This window comes from Prinia subflava, chromosome 23 (assembly GCF_021018805.1).
Source record: "Prinia subflava isolate CZ2003 ecotype Zambia chromosome 23, Cam_Psub_1.2, whole genome shotgun sequence".
Classification (NCBI taxonomy): Eukaryota; Metazoa; Chordata; class Aves; order Passeriformes; family Cisticolidae; genus Prinia; species Prinia subflava.
The window spans coordinates 3510479-3522742 of record NC_086269.1 but is presented as its reverse complement, the minus strand read 5'-3'; the positions used below and the strand labels follow the sequence as shown (position 1 = coordinate 3522742).

At 56.4% G+C, this 12264-nt stretch overlaps 1 protein-coding gene across 3 annotated transcripts in view; it reads left to right on the top strand.

Annotated features, from left to right (window-relative positions):
• The window catches only part of GRM4 (glutamate metabotropic receptor 4), a 44157-nt gene extending 32468 nt beyond the window's left edge, over positions 1–11689 (top strand). For all 3 annotated transcript variants that reach the window (XM_063418533.1, XM_063418531.1, XM_063418532.1), the window contains exons 8-11: positions 894–1030; positions 1461–2396; positions 7431–7677; positions 9407–11689. In XM_063418533.1, the coding sequence (XP_063274603.1) occupies positions 894–1030; positions 1461–2396; positions 7431–7677; positions 9407–9456 (1370 nt within the window). In that variant the 3' untranslated portion in view covers positions 9457–11689. The remainder of the gene's footprint in view (positions 1–893; positions 1031–1460; positions 2397–7430; positions 7678–9406) is intronic.
• Positions 11690–12264: the final 575 nt, after the last annotated feature.

The following is a 12264-nucleotide window of genomic DNA, read 5'->3' as shown; positions in this document are numbered from 1 at the left end:
GGGGCCGTGGGAGGAGCAGCCCTGGGGGTCTCTGGTTGTCCCCAGTGCGGGTCACACAGCAGCACCCACAGTTTGTTTGTGGTACCATCAGGCAGCTGTGAATGCAGCATGCAGGGAGGGCAGCAGATCAGCAGGTGAGAAGGTCTGAGCTCTCACATCTCCTGAGAGCCTTTGGGGCATAAATCCGGCAGCAATCCTGCCCTCACCTGCTGCCCTGCCCTCATCTGCTGCCCTGCCCTCACCCTGCCCTCACCTTCTGCCCTGCCCTCCCCTCTGCCCTGCCCTCACCTGCTGCCCTGCCCTCACCCTGCCCTCACCTGCTGCCCTGCCCTCCCCTCTGCCCTGCTCTCACCTGCTGCCCTGCTCTCACCCTGCCCTCACCTGCTGCCCTGCCCTCACCTGCTGCCCTGCCCTCACCTGCTGCCCTGCCCTCATCTGCTGCCCTGCGCTCACCCTGCCCTCACCTGCTGCCCTGCCCAGCCTCTCCCCCTGCCTGCTCCCCCTGCCAGCCCCTCTCTCCCAGCTGGCAGAGGTCCCACTGCCTCCCACTGCTCCGCCCTTGTCTGTCTCAGATCTCCTCTGGAAGCCCATCTTTTCCTCTGCCCCGTCTCCTTAATAAACATTTTCTGTCTGGTCCCCTTATTATTTCTATTTATCTCCACCCTCTGATCTCCTCCATAGTGTCTCTTTTATTTATTTTCCCCTCTTGCTTGATTCTTCTCTTCCTTCCTTTCATTAGTGTTTATCTCCAGAATTACACTCGATTTAACTTTTAAAGCTGCTTTTCCCCCTTCCTTAAGAGAAGCAGTGAGGGGGGAGCATCAAGCCAGACCCCCCCAGCAGGGTGGGGGTGCTGGGGGTGCTGGGGGTGCTGAGCCCCTCCTTTCCCTCAGGCATTGCTGGGACTCCTGTGACATTCAATGAGAACGGAGATGCTCCAGGGCGTTACGACATCTACCAGTACCAGATCAGGAACTCCACCCCTGAGTACAAAGTCATCGGGCAGTGGACAGACCACCTGCACCTCAAGGTAAGGGCGTGGTCCAAGGGGAAGGTCCTGCAGGTTTCTCTTGTCCCCACGTAGAGTCTGGGTGCCCCTGGGTGCAAAGCCAAAGGTGGCGGGGGCAGAGAGGAAGGTGTGCCCCAGGTGCACATTTGTGCTTTGTGACCACAGCCTGGGGACTCTGGGTATGGGACAGGAGTCAGACTGGAGCAGATGGAGTTTCCTCAGGGATGGAGGGGCTTCATTTTGGGTTCCTGGTGTTGAATCTTCCCCAAAGGCCAAAGGACAGCTTCACCACCTCCCTGTCCCCAGGCCAGGTTGGGCTGGGACCCTCTGTGGGATGTGCTGATGGGTAGAGGGTACAGATCCAGGTCAGGGCAGGGCACCCCCCGTGCCCAGGTGTGCCTGGCAGGTCCCCGCTGTGCCTTCAGCGTGGCTGGTGCCCTTTGCCCCGCAGGTGGAGAACATGCTGTGGCCGGGGGGTGGGAGCCAGCAGCCCAGCTCCATCTGCAGCCTGCCCTGCAAGCCGGGCGAGAGGAAGAAGCTGGTGAAGGGCATCCCGTGCTGCTGGCACTGCGAGCGCTGCGACGGCTACCAGTACCAGCTGGACGAGTTCCACTGCAAGCGCTGCCACTTCAACGAGCGGCCCAACGAGAACCACACCAGCTGCACGCCCATCCCCATCATCAAGCTGGAGTGGAGCTCGCCCTGGGCCGTGGTGCCCGTGTTCATCGCCATCGTGGGCATCATCGCCACCCTGTTCGTGGTGATCACCTTCGTGCGCTACAACGACACGCCCATCGTCAAGGCGTCGGGGCGGGAGCTCAGCTACGTCCTGCTCACGGGCATCTTCCTCTGCTACGCCACCACCTTCCTGATGATCGCCGAGCCCGACCTGAGCACCTGCTCCCTGCGCCGCATCTTCCTGGGGCTGGGCATGAGCATCAGCTACGCCGCGCTGCTCACCAAGACCAACCGCATCTACCGCATCTTCGAGCAGGGCAAGAAGTCGGTGAGCGCCCCGCGCTTCATCAGCCCCGCCTCGCAGCTGGTCATCACCTTCAGCCTCATCTCCCTGCAGCTCGTCGGCGTCTGCATCTGGTTCATCGTGGACCCGTCCCACTCCGTCATCGACTACGAGGACCAGCGGACTACAAACCCCCACTTTGCCCGGGGCATCCTCAAGTGTGACATTTCGGACCTGTCCCTCATCTGTTTGCTCGGGTACAGCATGCTCCTCATGGTCACCTGCACTGTGTACGCCATTAAGACCCGCGGGGTCCCGGAGACCTTTAACGAAGCCAAACCCATTGGGTTCACCATGTACACGACTTGCATTGTGTGGTTAGCCTTCATCCCGATATTTTTTGGGACGTCGCAGTCGGCGGAAAAGGTAAGGGAGGAGGGGAGAGGGCTGGCTGGTGTCTGGTGTGCAGGGCTGGGAGAGGCTGTGGTGTCTCGAGCAAGAAATGTCCTTCCCTGTGGCTTGGTCAGCTTGGGAATTGGGGTGGGAAGTTTTCCGTGCTCTGTTGGCCCCACTGCCCCTCGTGGATGGGGGCAGTGGGCAGCACAGGCTGCTGCTGTGTGGGCTGGAGGAGGATGAGCCCCCAGGGCAGGTCCCCGGTGTCATGGGAACAAATTCTGCATAAAACAGGAACCCAGGGCTGCCCAGCCAGCCCCTGTTCCCAGTGCTGGGTTCCCATGGGACCGAGGCCATCCTGGATGAGGCTCCGTGCTCAAGTGCGAGGGATTAAGAACAAAGAATAAAAATCTCATGAATGAGACCCAAATCCCTTTGCCTGCCAGCCAAAACAGGAATCATCGCGTTTCTGTCAAACGCAAACAGCTCCCGCCTGCCAGCCCAGCGCTGCTCTGGTGAACAAACCTTGGAGCTGCTGCTCCCTGGAAATCCCTGGGGTGTCCCAGCACTCGGATCCCTCTCTGGATCGTGTCTCCCTGTGCTGGTGACACCGTGGCTTTAGGACACACCTGTTGCAAAGGTTTGCTGAGGGAGCTTTTGCCGTGTTCACCTGAGTTTGTCGTGTCCTGGAGCGTCTCTCCTCAGAGCATCCATCCCTCGAGGAGGCCGAGTCTGCCCAGCCACCTCTGACCTTGGCTCAGCCAAAAAGTCCCACCAGGCCTTCTCTGGCTGCAAGTGTGAAGGAGAATTAAAGGAAATAAATGGAGCCTTTTGCAACATTTCCATTTTGATGAGATGGCAGGGGAGATACTAACAAGAAAGCAGGTTTTTTAAGAAATTATTGCAAAACAAAAGCTCCCTGAAAGCCTCCTTAATGTGCTTGGCATACTGTGGGTAATAAAGATGGAAATGATAATGATTGTAGATTATGCGCAAGGTTGCTCACCTCTTCACTGCAGCTTGTCACGGGATAATTTAGGGCTGCTGAACGCTGCCTGTCAGGCAGCAGCTCCACAATAGGCTGTGCCTCTCGTTGGGGGTTGTAATGCACAGGCCTGCTCTGTTATTAGGCTGCTAACAAGCTGATTAGAGGCGGAAAAAGTGATGTTCCCAACTCCCCTTGGACGAGGAGCTCTGTCTCACAGCCCAGCCCTGCCTCGAGCCTGCTGAGCCAACCCCAGAGGGGCTTTGGGATTCCAGCTTGGAGTTCTGCTCTGCCGATGTGGGAATGGGCCCTGAGTGTCCCCAGGCTCTGGGAGTGAGCTCTGAGTGTCCCCAGGCTCTGGGAATGGGTCCTGAGTGTCCCCAGGCTCTGGGAACGGGCCCTGAGTGTCCCCAGGCTCTGGGAATGGGCCCTGAGTGTCCCCAGGCTCTGGGAATGGGTCCTGAGTGTCCCCAGGCTCTGGAAGTGGGCTCTGAGTGTCCCCAGGCTCTGGAAGTGGGCTCTGAGTGTCCCCAGGCTCTGGGAGTGGGCTCTGAGTGTCCCCAGGCTCTGGGAATGGGCTCTGAGTGTCCCTGGGCCACTGCTGAGGAATGATGGATGTGCTCAGATGAGGCTGGAGGGAGCAGATGATCAGGGCTCCCTCAGTGCTTTAGCTGCTGGTTTGCACTTTTGGGGGAGAAAAAGGTCAAAAAGGAGCTGTTGCACAGCCTGCATGGAGGGTGTGGCTCTGAGCGTATCCCTTGGGTGACAGCTGGGGACACTGGCATTGGCATCACCCACGTGGTGCCCTGGGGATGCTCCATGGGGCATCCCCAGCTCACTGTGGGGAGGGATCCCACCACCTTCACCCCACTGCTGCTGGGACTGGGGGCCTCTTGGGCTCCGTGGAGTGTCTGCAACCTTGGGAAAAGGAAATCCAGGAGCGCTGTCTGGGCTGTTCTCCCATGGCTGAAGCCCTGAGGATGCCACAGGGCAAACCCACACCCGTGAACCCCTGGCACTTCTGCCCTGACCCAGCTGAGGCTGCAGGGCCGCAGCCAAGGCTGCCTCGTGGTCTGGAGGAGCTGGATGATAATCCCCGTTTTCACTTTAATTTGCTTTACCTCGTGCCCACAACTTTGCATGGAGGTGGCATATTATTGTAACAAGTCCCCCAAGCCTTTTCTGAAAAGAACCTCTTATCCCTGCCGATCCCGGCGGATTACAGAAATAGCAATAACACAGCATCTAAAGAAAGAGACAATTTCCTGCACTGATAAGGTGGCAGCGGAACAGTGGAGTCATTGTCTGCTTCCCTGTTTATCACATTCACTTTTAGCCAGGGAAAAGAGGGAGAGGGAAGGAGTGAGAGGGAGTGTCCAGCGGTATTTGGAGTGCTGGAGGAGCGCTGAGCAGGTTTGCCCTTCCCCAGCACCCACCACGGTGCAAAACCCCTTGTAACAGGGCCAGGCGTGGATTTAGAGTGGGGACAGCTTCCCATTAATGCAGGATTTGCTGTGGGACGGGCACAAGCCTGGGCTGCTCCCTCAGGCAGGATAGGCTCACCCAGCCCTGGGCACGGAGCAGGGTTTGGGGGCTGCTGTGGGGGCATTTTGTGTTACTGCTGTCCCTCAGCGCCATCGCCCCGAGCCAGGGCTGGCTGTGCTCTTTGATCCAGCCCACGAGGCAGCAGGAGCTGGAAGTTCCTCAATAAGCACAGCTCACACCTCCCAGGGCTCCGGGGGAAGCTCCAGAGCTGTTAACGGAGGGGCAAAGCGGGGTCCTGGGCTGGAAGCCAATTAAGAGAGTAGGAAGTGAAACTGTGAGAAATGGTCATTTTTTTCGCAGTGGCAAAAGGTTAACTGAGCAGAACTCCACGGCTGTGTGGAGGCTCCAAGCTAAAAATATTCCTGTCTGAGCTGGTGTGGGGTTTGCTGCGGCAAGACTCGGCTGCGGAGGCTGGAATGGGCAGGAAAACGCTTCCTGCAAACACATCACGGAGGGGGAAGGTTGCACAGCGGCCCTGTGAGACCCCAAAAGTGCTGCAGGAGGCAGAGAGCGTGGGGTGGGGAGCTGGGGCTGGTGCCAGAGGGGTCCCAGCACAGGGGAGTCCCCAGCAGCACTGGGAGAACTGGCCCAGGAGCGAGGGGGGAGCACGCACAGGGATGTCTGAGCTCAGCTCAGCTCAGCTCAGCTCAGCTCAGCTCCTTGCTGAAACGCCCCCGAGCCCCAAGGCACAGGGAGGGGGGACTCTCTGCAGAGGCACGGAACATGGAAATTTAAGGGAAATTTAAGGGAAGGCAGGGAGCCAGGGAGATGAGGGGTGCTGAGCTTGGCCGTGCCTCACCGGGGTCACGCTGTGCTGGCCCCCAGGCAGGGCTTGGGGTGCCTGGAGTTGGGGTCCCAGAGTTTTCCCCATTCCTGGCTAGTCCAGGACACCCATGCCAGAGTGTGGAGAGTTGGAGTGGGGAAAAAAAAAGGGAAGAAATAAAAAAGCGCACATATTCTGGCACAGAGATCTGTTTTGACTTTGCTTGATGAAATGACATTTTTATTTCCAAAAACTGCCTGGAGAGAGAAGGTGGAACAAACAAACCGGCGCGTGTGACAGTAGGAGGTTTTATTCTGGGGACAAACCAAAGCTTTTCAGTTGACTCAGAACAAGCTGGGTGGCATTTTCCCTTCGGGGCTGAGTCGGAACGCTCTGGGGCAGAGGCTGGGTGGCTTTGCAGGGTCACAGGTGGGACCTGTGGGTGCTGGGGGCTCCTGGAGCAGCTGTGTCCCACCAGCTCTCACTCCTGGGAGCTGTGCAGAGCCTCTGCCCCAGCGTGTGCTCTCCATCTCCTGTTCACTTCAGGAACCCTCGGGTGAAATGTGTGCTCCTGGGGATGTGGGGACCCCTGGTGCAGCCCCCAGGCTCCCCTGGCTCCTCACAGGGCACGAGATCCCAGCTCTGAAACACCTCTAGGGGACTCCCTGGGCATTGAGTCCCAGGTGGAGTTCAGGAGCTGCTTTAAGGCTCCTTCTAAAGCCTTGTTGGTGACCTGCTCACAGGTGTGTGCAAAGGAGACCCTGAGCCCCCTCTCTGCTCATCCCCACAGCCTCAGAACTGCCTGGTGGAGAAGGGGATGCTGGAGAGGAAGGAGCCAGGTGCTGGCAGAGCAGGGATGCCCACGGAGCAGGGACTTGCCCTCCCAGCCTCCCCGAGAGGTGGGATGGGCAGAGGGAGGGGGTCTCTGCTTCCAGTTGCCACCTGCCTCAGATGCTCCGGCTTGAGAGGAGCCTGCCAACTGCTCTCCGTAGAAAAATGGATTATTCTACAGTCAGATTAATGGGCTTTCATTTTGCAAAACATCTGTCACTGTTAGTCCTGGACAGTGAGCGTGAAATTAGTTTTGACTGCAAAAAGGCAGCGTCGGTGTGTAATATGTGACTTACATGACAAGAGCCCGGCAGTCAGCTGGGGAATGGGAATTACCTGTTGAAGGGAGAAGGGCAGTGGGGTGTGCCCTGGGAATGGGATACGCCCTGGGATTGGGTGTCCTTGCTGTGCCCAGCACCAGCCTTGCATCTTCTGCCCTGAGGGTGGTGGATCCTCAAACCTCACTTTGAGCACCCAGCACCACCAACATTCCAGCGCTGCCTCCCCACTCCATTCATTCAACCCCAGCTTTCCCTGCCTTCCCCGTTTCCTCCTTTCCCTTTTGGATCCCACAGGGATTCATTCAACCCCAACTTCCCCTGGCTTCCCCATTTCCTCCTTTCCCTTTTGGATCCCGCAGGGATTCACTGAACCCCAACTTCCCCTGCCTTCCCCATTTCCTCCTTTCCTTTTTGGATCCCGCAGGGATTCATTCAACCCCAACTTCCCCTCACTTCCCCATTTCCTCCTTTCCCTTTTGGATCCCACAGGGATTCATTCAACCCCAGCTTCCCCTGGCTTCCCCATTTCCTCCTTTCCTTTTTGGATTCCACAGGGATTCATTCAACCCCAGCTTTCCCTGGCTTCCCCGTTTCCTCCTTTCCCTTTTGGATCCCGCAGGGGCCTGGGGCTGGGTCTCAGCTGGTGGCCTCGTGTCTTGCAGATGTACATCCAGACCACGACGCTCACCATCTCGGTGAGTCTGAGTGCCTCGGTGTCCCTGGGCATGCTCTACATGCCCAAGGTGTACATCATCCTCTTCCACCCGGAGCAGAACGTCCCCAAGCGCAAGCGGAGCCTCAAGGCCGTGGTGACAGCGGCCACCATGTCCAACAAGTTCTCTCAGAAGGGAGGGTTCCGCCCCAACGGAGAGGCCAAGTCGGAGCTCTGCGAAAACCTGGAAACGCAAGGTGAGGTGGCTCCCGCCGGGGCTCGCGGCGGGATCCTTGAGGATCATAAACGCCGGGAATGGGGAGAGCTGAGCTCTGTCTGCACGTCCCTGACTCCGGCGTGTGTCACACGGGGCTGGAGGAGCTCGGGGTGAGCAGGGCTGGCAGCTCTCGTGGTGCCCAGGGAGGGAACGGGCGCGGCAGCAGCGCGGGGGGACATCGGCGCAGCACCTAGGGGACATTTTTCACTCTGTCACTGCCGGGTCACGTATCCTTAAATAAACAACAGAATAAATAATTCACGGGGCTTTGATATGGGCAGATCAGCTACGAAAACATCGCGGCTAACAAATAGCTCTGTCAGCTCCAATTCCTTCTGCTCTATCTAATTGTTATCTGGGAGCACCGCTCGGAAACCTGCAGCAAGGTTCCACTGCCAGCCCGGCCCCGCCGGCTGCCGCTGTCCCCTCCCTGTGGGCGCCGTGGGGACACGTTTGTGCTGCTCAGGGTGTCCCAGGTGGTGCCATCTGTGCCAGCCCATGCCCTTGGCAGGGTGTCCCTGTGCCTGCTGACCCTGTGGTACCTGGGGACCTCGTGGGGGTGTGGGCAGAGCGTTGTCCCCACCCAGGGCACGGCGCTGTGGGGAGTTGGAGGGTTCATTGCTCTGTGGCTTGTGCTGTGCCCCCAGTGCCACTGTGGGACGTTTGGTGGCTTTGGAGCCATCGCTGCCTCCTCTCCTGGTGCAGCTGAGGGCTGGGGAAGCTGGGGGGTGGCAGCAGGGTTGTGTCCCTGTGGCACCCTCTGGATGAGGGGACAGCCAGGGTGGTTGATGTTGTGCCCTGCTGCTCCGCTCCCAGCTGCTGTGAAGTGGTGGCCAGGGGTGTGGGACACCCAGGTGGGACCCCAAAACCCCCTGGGACCCCACGGTTTGTCCCAGGCAGGGCTGGCTGGGACAAGCTGAGCTCTGGGAAGGTGCAGCACCCCTGGGTCTGTCTGTAGGAAGTTGCTGAGGGGAGGGAGCCTGAGACCACATTCCCACTGCTCATGGCATGTCCCGAGGGCTCTCCCTGGAGTGAAACGTCCCTTGGGAGCACCCACAGCTGCTGTGGGGCTCAGGGAAGGATCCCAAGTGCCAGCACTGTCCAGAGCCCTGAGCAAACCCTGTCACATCCCTGCTGGCACCTCCTGGCAGGGTCAGGGGGGTGGGACAGGAGCCAGGAGGGGAAGGTGGCCTCTGCTGTGGGGGAAGGCTGACCTGAAACAGAGACTGGGCAGAGCTGGAGAATAAAGTGAGTATTTATTTAATTATTAAAATTAATTGATTTATTATTTATTGCCCAAGGTGTTTCCTCTAGGATACACCTTGGGCAGGGCAGGAGCCTGAGCAGGGCTACACCCACGGTGGACTAAGAATGGTCACAAAATAGACACCTGGTTATGAGATCTTACATTTTTATAAGTTTGGGTCCATTTGCATATTGGGGTTTAATTGTCCAATTCCAGCTCCAGGCTGTGAGGTCCCATCCTTTTTGTTCCTCCCTCCAGCCACCCTTGTTTGTGCTTTTGGGCTGAGAGTTGTCCTTGGTCCTAAGCAGGGAAAGGATTTGTTTTGTGTCCCTGCTCTGTGCAGAGCTGAGTGACCCTGATTGTGAGCTCAGAGCTGCACCCTGGGCAGCACAGAGACTTAAAAACACAAAAACTGAAATTTAAGGCATCAAATGACCCACGTGAGCTCTGTGTTTCCTTCCAGCACTGGCCACCAAGCAGACCTACGTCAGCTACAGCAACCACGCCATTTAGCTCCAGGAGGGGACAGGAGGGAGCCGAGCTCCTGCCACAGGACAGGGAGGTGGCAGCCGGGAGGACACGCCCCAGGGCAAAGCTCCTGGGGGAAAAATGCCATCAACAGCAGCAAAAAAATCCATCAAGAGACACTAAAACTCTTCCAGCGCCCACGGCGGCGATGCATGGCTCCCACGGAGGGATGGTGGAGAGCGGGGATGGAGCACGGGCAAGAGGGGACGGACTCCAGCAAGTCTTTGGGTTCTTTTTCTTTTTCCTGTATTTTGGCAAAAAAAAAAAAAAAGAGAAAAAAAATTAAGAGCCCCAACGTTTTCCCCTTTTCTGGAATTTGTGAGATTGTTTGTGGTTGTGCAGAGCCTTCTGTTTTCTCTTATTAGGTTTTTTTTTAAGCCTCCATTTTCTTTCGTTCCTGTCTTCCTCCGTCCCTCTTCACTCTCTACCCCATATCCTACCAAATTCTATATGTTGCAAAAAGGAAAAAATAAATAAAAATACTTAAAATTTACATTTAAAAAAATAACAGACAGCAAAATAAAATAAAATAAAATCTAGACTGTGTTCAAAGTGCTGATTTCTATAGGTGGTTCCTTAATGTATGTGATGACCATATGGATTGAAATATGTCTGCTTTATGTACTGACCAGTCAAAAAACAAAAACACAAAAAAACAAAGTTCAGTGCCTGGATGTTTATGAATTATTCGATGACTGTGTAGAGCATGATCATTTTTATACGAGGAGATTTCTAATAAAAGACCCTGGTTTTGCACTCGGCGTTTGCTGTCTCTTGGTGGTCTCATCTTGTCTCATCTCCTGCTCACATCTTCCTTGGTTTCAGGAGGTGCCAGGGAAGGTTTTGGGTGGCCAAAGCCTCTGGGAGAGCTCAGGGCTCGGTGTCCTTCCTCTCCAGACATTCCTGGAGATCCCAGGCGTGTGCAAACCCTGTGAGAGGGGATGGGACAGGAGAGGGGAGCTCGGCGTGTCCCTGGCTCGGGGCACTGGGGTGGGTTTGGGTGGAAAGGGCTGATTCCTCCTCATTTCCCTTCCCTGAGCTGGGGGTGGATGGAGCAGAGGGGAGGAGATTTCCCAGGGTGTCCCCACAGCTTCAGTCCCCATGCCTGGAGGGATTTGTTTAAAAAGGGTGCAGATGTGGCACTTGGGGACACGGTGGCCTTGGCATTGTTGGGTTAAGGGCTGGGCTGGAGGATCTCAGAGGGCTTTTCCAACCTGAAGAATCCTGGGCTAACAAGGATAACCCAAGCAGCTCTGCCTGGTGGGAAGGTTCCTCTCCCTGCCTGCAGCCTTTCCTTGGGCTGGCACATGTGGGAGGGATGTGGCTGTCCCCAGAGCCTGGGCTGTGCCTTTTGGGGACACTTTGGGGCATTGCCTGCTGCTCTTTCTGTCTCTGGCCTGGGCATTCCAAGTGTTCCCCTCTTGGATTGGGGCTGGCTGTGCTTGTTGGCTGCTGGATCAGGAGAGCAGGGTCCAAACCTGTCTCTCTTTTGGGAGATGGAAAAGGATGCAGAGAGGTGCTGGGTGCCTCCAGCTTCTGGACAAGCTTTGTTTCATCTGCCCCATAAAATGCTGGAGCTGGTGGTGACCTGGCCCAGGAGGGGGTGCTGGGGTGGCTCCCTGTCCCTTTGTGCCTGTTCCCCCAACCCCAAAGTGCTGCTGTTTCCCCTCTCTGACCCTGTGTGATGTCACCCCTGTATTTTGCACATTTCTGGAGCTGTTTGTGTGTTAATCACAGCTCTGCCCTCAGCCTGGGGGGCTTGGGGGGCACCTGGGAGCCCCACGGGAGCTTCAGCCAGGAATTGATGCCAGAGAGAAACGCAGCCTCTCCCTGCCTGTGCACAGAGGACAGAGCCTGGCTGGAAGGCAGGAGTTAAAAAAGGGAAAAAAAAAAAAAAAGCAGTGTAATGAAAAGCTCGAAACTTTGATAAGATCATACTTGTCAAAAGAGCTTCTCAGGAGAAAAAGCTGCTCAGTCCCCGGCGCATCCATCACTGTCGGCTCGGATGTGAGACACTGCCTGGTTCAGAGGGCTCTGAGAAAACCCCAGCTGATGTCTCTGGTGCTGCTTCTGCTCTCATGGTGTCACAAGCAGCTTCCACCCTGAATTCTGCCTGATAACGACTGGAAAGGCTGGCTCTGACTGAATTCCAGCCTCCAGCTGCCTCCCCTCACTGTGCCTGTCAGGGGTGTCCTAACCCCTCCAGAGAAGCCCCGTTTTTGTCACCCCAAACCTGAGCTGCTGAGGGACTCCTCTCCCTCCCAGCCCATCCCAGTGGTGAATGCAGTGACCTCCCAACGCCGCTGGTTGATTTTATCCAGCACCTCATGATCCAGTGCTGTTCAATTCTAAACACCTCTTTGATTACGAGCTAATTAAAAGGGAGCAGTCTGTGAGCCATGGAGATGGATGAGGATCCAGCCAGGCTCTGCTGTGGATGTTGCAGCAGGGACCTGTGAGGATCCAGATTCTGCTTTTCTGCTTTGCTCAATATTTTTGATGATAGCTCTGCCTGTGGCTGGGGAGAAGAGCAGAATGGATTCTGATTCTTGGATATCACATTCCTAGGTTTTTGTTTGTTTGTTTGTTTGTTTTTAAATGAGGTATCTGGAAATTGTTGCCGTCCTTTCTCCTCCTTGCCTCCCTCAGAGCTTTAAAAGCACTTGTCTGATTTTCCTCTTATTTCTGTGAAGGGCTGTTGAATTTAAACAATGATAATTGCCTGAGTTCCCTGAGTGCTTGACCTGCAGATTTTTCACTTTTTCTGGGACTTTGAGAAGTGGCAAGGAAAAA